Below are 6,759 nucleotides of genomic sequence, written 5' to 3'. Positions count from 1 at the left end.
ACTTTTAAATTTATATCAAGGGTTACTCGATTTGAGCAACAAGCCTGTAGTCAGTTCACAGCCTTCAGATGTGCATGCTTTCTTCATATACTCACCGACATAGCTGCATGGTGATTGACGTTATTCTGAGAAGGAACCCAGCAAGGAAATCAAAACAAAAAATCAAAATGTAAACAGATGTGGAAAGAAGTGTAAACACCAATAATAAGGAAAATAAAATCAAAAATAGTATTACTACTTAAGATCAGTTGCTAGGTGGACATCTTCATAAAATAAAAGTCAGTGTGTCCATATCAATCCCTTTCATTTAATGTCCATAGTCATGAGTACTAAATTGCCTTCCCTCACTTTATGGGTGTTATGCAGCAAATGTTTAAAATATCCCAACTGAACAGGTATTTTCCATAGCTCAATTCTATTGCATCATGCAAAAGGTATTACTTTAAACATTATTTTGTCTCATTTTAAAAAAGGAGTTAAATATCAAAGCTTGGTCAGAAAAGTAACATTTTATACATACAGCTACTGCTTGCTCCATTCATTTGGAGGTCTTTGAAAATTGGATTAACGCCACCTGTGTAGCTAATTAAAATTCTCTTTCAACAGTGAAGCCAGTTTGCTTTTTAGCTCATACATCAAGAGCCATTCAAGGAAGTCAGTTGGAAAGAGTGACATTTTAATTCTTGTTTAAGCTAAGAGCAAGTAAAACCACAAATCTTCATGGTCATAAAAATTATGTGCATGAATAACAGACGAAAATCTAAGTGCTTTAAGGATCTATGGAGTAATCTTAAAGAATATACTTGGAGTATTATTTTGGGATTTTCATTTTCATATATAGTACTCACAGGCAAGTGTGTAAAAACTTGAAAAGTGCTTCTGAGAAAGTTTATAAGATCCATTAAATAACCACTGGCTCGACCATTGGGTTCGGTCATGGTCCATTCATAGTCAGCTAGCTGTACGAACTCATCAATCTTATGGTTAAGCTTTGTGTATATTTCTCCTTCTGCTGCATGTCTAGCATCCTGAAAATAATAAATTATTTGAAATTATTTAGATATGTATCTCGATCATTGCAAAGACCACCCCAATCCAGCTTCAATGATCAATTATCAAGGTTTTATCACTTCGTAAAACTACTTTCAATTTACATGTGGACAACATGTAATTCTCATAACGAAGCCTGCAAATTTCAAAGAAAAATAAGCTCTTAAAATTGAATAGCAATAATTTCCAGTTGAACAAACAAAGAAATTACAACACGAAAATCAATATATTTAAACACTGGATGAAAAGGGAAACAAAAAATATTGATACTGCAAATACTGTACTGCTGGGGCATTATATAGCTAGTTTTAGAAGGGATTCAATACACAGTTCACAAATTTAATTGATGAGTCATTAAGCACAAGAATTTAACTGCATTTTCTAAAACTGAAACACAAAAATATTTACATTTAGTTAAATAATAAACTTGAAAGAAAGTCAATTACTTACTTCCAGCATAGATCAAGTGGCTGATTTACCCAAAAAGGAAGGAGCCAATGGGTTTTCATAGCAAACATTTAATATCTTTTCCCAAGAACTTCAGATTACAAGAATAATTTGAATTTAATATGTTGCATGACTACAAGTGTGTATGCACTTGTGGTCTAGCAATAAATCATAATTGCTATTAAATCACAATGATTGCTTTACTCATGACTGCAGTATTGACAAGACAAATTTCCACTGTTTACTGCCAACATATCCAATTTGTACATACCTTGAATGTGGACAGTCCATAAAGTCGCGTGGTGTGCACAGTCTCTGGGGAAACATTGGTGATGTTTGTTATAAAATCCTCAAGATATTTACAGGCCTGTTCCAGATGTGTTGTATTTATGATGATTTGTACAAGCTGGAAAATGTAAAATACATTTACCAAGACTGAGTTTTCCTACCAGTTTCTAGCAATTCATTCTAAGCAACATCCTCTAATAAAAAGCAATAAGCTTACAATCCCAACTGTTTCAACTAACCATAATTTATATGCCTCGCCTCAGTTAAAACACCAAAACATCTAACAGTACACAGAAGACCCATGCAGCATTATATTTCTGTAAACGCTCAGCAAGTACGTATTATCCACTCAACAGAAAGAAATTCATTCAAATTTGCTTTGCAGTTGAAACCGGAAGAACTACATATGCCGTAAATCAGGAATAAAAACAGAAGTTGCTGGAAAAGCTCAGCAAGTCTGGCAGCATCTGTGAAGGAAGAAAAAAAAAAAAAAAAAAAAAAAATAAAAAATGTTTTGGGTCCGAGTTCGGAGGAAGAATCACCGGACCCAAAAAGTGTTAACTGATCTTTTCTTCACAGATGCTGCCAGACCTGCTGAGCTTTTCCAGCAACTTCTGCTTTTATTCATGCTTTGCAGTAAGACTAGATTCAAATATCACAAGATTTTAAAAAGTTACAAAACAATGGTAGGTGAATTTTCTTTGCAATTCTTCAGGTGGTTTTAAAGTAGTGCCATACATTGCAGTAAGGATGAAACAGCATATCTGGTGTTAACTATCGTTTCACTTTCATTGCCTACATTAAGCTTGGCAGAAGCATTTCAAACACTTTGAAAACCTGATTATTCCAGGACCTGGAAATGTACAACCGCTAACTTTACATGCTTCTAGTCTCAGCCATATGAATCTTAAACTGAACAGTTTAAGAAAGAACTGCAAATGCTAGAGATCTGAAACAAAAATTTAAAAAAAATTGGAGGAACTCATCAGGTCTGGCAGCATTTGTGGGAACAAAGCACAATAAACGTTTTGAGTCCGGTGACTCCCCATCAGATCTGTTAGCAGCTAGGAAAAAGTGGTATTACGCTGCAGGAGGCCTGTGACAGGTTTGCTGGCTAGGGAACATGGCAGTCTGTTGAAGCGGCAGGCAACTGGAAGCTTGAGGTCATTTTTGCTGACAGAATGTAGGTGTTCTGCAAAACAGTCAGTCTGCATTTCATCTCCCCACTGTAGAGGGGACCACATGGAGAGGGGCAAATACAGTCTACTAGAGTGAATGAAGTGCAGGTAAATCACTACTTCACCTGAAAGGTATGTCTGCGGACTTAGATGGCAAGGATGGAGGTGGTAAAGGGGCATCAATTGCACCTTTTACGATTGCACTGAAAGATGCCAGGGGGTGTACACTGGAAGTGCATGGGGATTGGTTGAACATAGCTGAGGCCCCTGTCCACCATGACAGCACGGAATCTGCACTGTAGAAAGTGGCATCGTCAGGACTTATGCAATGGAGCAACTGTGAGAATAGGATGGAGTTATTACAGGAAGCAGGGTTTGAGGACACGTAGGCAAGGTAACTTTGGAAATTAGGGAGTAAGTAATGGGTATCATTGCCTGACCTATCCCCAGAAACGGAAACAGCGATGTTGAGGAAGGGAAGGGAGGAGTCAGAGATGGACCAGGTGGAGGTGACGGCAGAGTGGAAATTGGAAGCAAAATTGATAAGTTTTTCCCAGTTCAGATTGAGGGGGGGGAAGCAGCCCTGATTATGTCATCTATGTACCACAGAAAGAGTTGTGGGAGGGACCCAAGTAAAACTGGAACAAGGAATGTTCCACCTACCATGCAAAGGGACAGGCATGACTGTGGCTCAAGTGGATACCCATGGCCACATCTTTAATCTGAAAAATCTTGGAGTTAAAGAAAAAGTTGTTCAAAGTGAGAACGAGGTGGATAGAAACAGTTCAGACCTTCTTTCCAGGAAATGGAGGGCTCCGAGACCATTCTAAGTGGGGACAAGTGTATAAAAGATACTGCACGCCTATAGTGAAGAGGAGGTGGCTACATCCTGAAACTATGAAAGTTTGAAACTCTTTCAAAGCATCAGAAGAATCAATGCTAAGTAGCGGTGGGAGGTGGATGTGGGTGGGAGAAAACGTCAAGGTAGGGAGAAATACGTTCTGTGTGGCAGAAATAGTGGGTCTGCCAGGGCAGTCCTATTCGTGACTTTCGGAGAAGGTAGAAACAGGCTGTACAATTATGAGCTAGGAGGCTGTTGCGGGAAGATCCCCAGCTAAGAGGAGGTTGGAGATAATGGCCCGATGCTTGATGGTGGGATAATGGTCCAGAGGGAGATAGGAGATGTTGTCAGAGAGAGGGAACGCTCAGCTTCTGCAATGTCGAGGTCAGTATACCAGACAACAACAGCACCACACTTGGTTGGCAACCTTCGTGACAAAGTCAGGATTGTACCAGAGGGCACAGACTGCAGTTCAGAGGGATAGCGGTCTGAATGGGGTGGAGGGTGTGGCGGAGCAATTAAGGCTGATGTCACACTGACAGTTCTCAATAAACAGGTCAAATGTAGGGAAGAGGCCAGAAGGAGGACTCCAGGTGGAGGAAGAGTCTGTTCAAAGCGGGTGAGGAATCTGTCGAGGACTCTTGTCCAAAGAAGAGGGCTCAAGGTGAAGGTAGCCTCTACATGAGCTTCAGTACAAGCTTGAGCAACATCTTATTTCCCACTTGGCAATCCTGCAGCCTCTAGGACTCAACACGGAGTTCAATAATTTTAGATCCCAATTCCATTCTTCCAATTTTTGTTGAAAAAGACCTACTCCACACCCGGTCCTGTTATGACATGGGTTGCTTTTAGCACAGTCACCCATTCTGATGTACTCCAAAGCCAATTATCATATTATATGGGTCACATTCAGTACAGCTCAATTTTCTTCTTCTTAGCTCCTAATAACTTGAATAAGTGATTTCTTCTCTGCTGGTCTACTATCCATAATCTCCTTATTTACCTACCCCTTTCATATCTCTCCAGAATCCATCTCCACCTACCTGTCTCTCTCTCCACCCCCACCCCCAACTCCCCAACCCATAAGATGTTGGTTCAGTTTGTGTATGGTGGGGGTTGCAGGTTAAAAAAAGTCTCAAATGTTGAAACTAAGAATAATTCTTGCATTACTTCATTATTTAAACTGAACAGGTTTCTTCTTTATTATCTACCCATGTAGAAAATCATTTCAACCCAAAGCATTCAATAATGGCATTGGTGACACGGATTTTCAATTTTTTCAAAAGGATTTGTAGGAGTGCAATCTGAACATAGTGCAACTGAGTTGATCACTAAGAAGTGGATCACTCAGTTGTGCTAGCAATAAATCAAACCAAATGTCAATCCTACCATTCCAACACTGTCAGAAACAGCACAAGGGAAAATAGGCTAAATGGGAGAAAGGGTATGGAATAAGAATAAAGTGTAAAGTTTAAAATCACTGAAAAACTGACAACTGTTTGAAATGCTGATATGTAGTACTGCTGAACAACTGAGCAATGTTGTTTGGCAATTTAAACAGCTGATTAAAAATTATGTAAAAGTTGGACTGATGAAACATCTAAAATTCTACAAGATAACTTATAGCTAGTATGCCAGAGCTTAAAACTTGGAGTTGCTAATCATAGGTGGCTCAATTATTTGAAAAGGAATAGTGAAGAGCGATCAAGTGGTTTAACAGCGCTACACACTGACAGTTTAAATGGCTTGCATCAGTCAGCAGCAGTTTTCGGCAGCAACTTCTCTTGCATAAGAAGAAATCAGCACTGAACCAGAAAGTCAACTTGAAGAGACAGTAACCAGGAATTGCAAAATAGCAACAACTAATTTGTTCTCAGAACGTGGGAGATATTGATATAGTGGTATTTCAGTGCACAACTTAGTCATCCTAAGACGATAGCAATGGGCCTTCACCTTAAATCACTGCAGTTATTGGTGTTGCAGAGGTGAAAATTACAGATTATTGGGCAAACTATTCCCACTAGATTGTGGCTTGTCCTTTCATCAGTTAAAACTGCCACAGCGAGATAGGTTCAGATTTCCTTGTTAAGTTGAGGAAATGCATTCTACAGAGTGTAAATACTGTATCAGTTGTGAAGAGCTCACTTAGGTGACGAATTCAACTACATGCAAAAGAACCTTTACTCATGCCATAAGATCAAAAAGGTACTTGTTTTACTTGTTAAAGAGAATAAGGGCACTGTTAGGTGTCCAGCATTTGTCATCCTTAATGGCATGGTGAGAAGGGACTCCAAGGACATCCACAGTGCTGTTAGGAAGCAAGGCTTTCGATCCAGTAGCAGCGCTACTATCCAGTAGCATAGAACATAGAACAGTACAGCACAGTACAAGCCCTTTGGCCCATGATGTTGTGCTGACCTATTATCCGACTAAGATCAATCTACCCTGCATACCCTACATTTTACTATCTTCCATGTGCCTATCCAAGTGTCGCATAAAAGTCTCTAAAGTATCTGATTGCATACCCACTGCTGGAAGCACATTCCAAACACCCACCTCTGTGTAAGAACCTTCCTGACATCTCCCGTATACCTTCCTCCAATCATCTTAAAATTACACCCCCTCGTAATAGTCATTTCCACCCTGGGAAAAAGTTCTCTGACTATCCGCTCTATCTGTGCCTCTCATCATCTTGTACACCTCTATTAAGTCACCTCTCATCCTTCTTCACTCCATTGAAAAAAGCCCTAGCTCCCTCAACCTTTCCTCACAAGACCTGCCCTCCAGTCCAGGCAACATCCTGGTAAATCTCCTCTGCACCCTCTCTGAAGCTTCCACATCCTTCCTGTAATGAGGTGACCAGAACAGAACACAATATTCCAAGTGTGGTCTAACCAGAGTTTTAGAGCTGCAGCATAACCTCACGGCTCTTACACTCAATTCCCCACCCAATTA

General features: G+C 39.8%; 1 protein-coding gene across 1 annotated transcript in view; it reads right to left on the bottom strand.

Annotated features, from left to right (window-relative positions):
• Window positions 1-39: 39 nt before the first annotated feature.
• The window catches only part of exoc6 (exocyst complex component 6), a 74,418-nt gene continuing 67,698 nt past the window's right edge, over window positions 40-6,759 (bottom strand). Inside the window, exons 17-19 of the mRNA XM_048608831.1 lie at window positions 1,769-1,903; window positions 849-1,028; window positions 40-125 (exon numbers count right to left, since the gene is read on the bottom strand). Of these exons, the coding sequence (XP_048464788.1) occupies window positions 84-125; window positions 849-1,028; window positions 1,769-1,903 (357 nt within the window). The 3' untranslated portion in view covers window positions 40-83. The remainder of the gene's footprint in view (window positions 126-848; window positions 1,029-1,768; window positions 1,904-6,759) is intronic.

The sequence above is a fragment of the Rhincodon typus genome, chromosome 20, assembly GCF_021869965.1.
Source record: "Rhincodon typus isolate 14 chromosome 20, sRhiTyp1.1, whole genome shotgun sequence".
NCBI lineage: Eukaryota > Metazoa > Chordata > Chondrichthyes > Orectolobiformes > Rhincodontidae > Rhincodon > Rhincodon typus.
The sequence above is the reverse complement of the archived record's forward strand: the minus strand, read 5'-3'. Positions and strand labels throughout refer to the sequence as shown.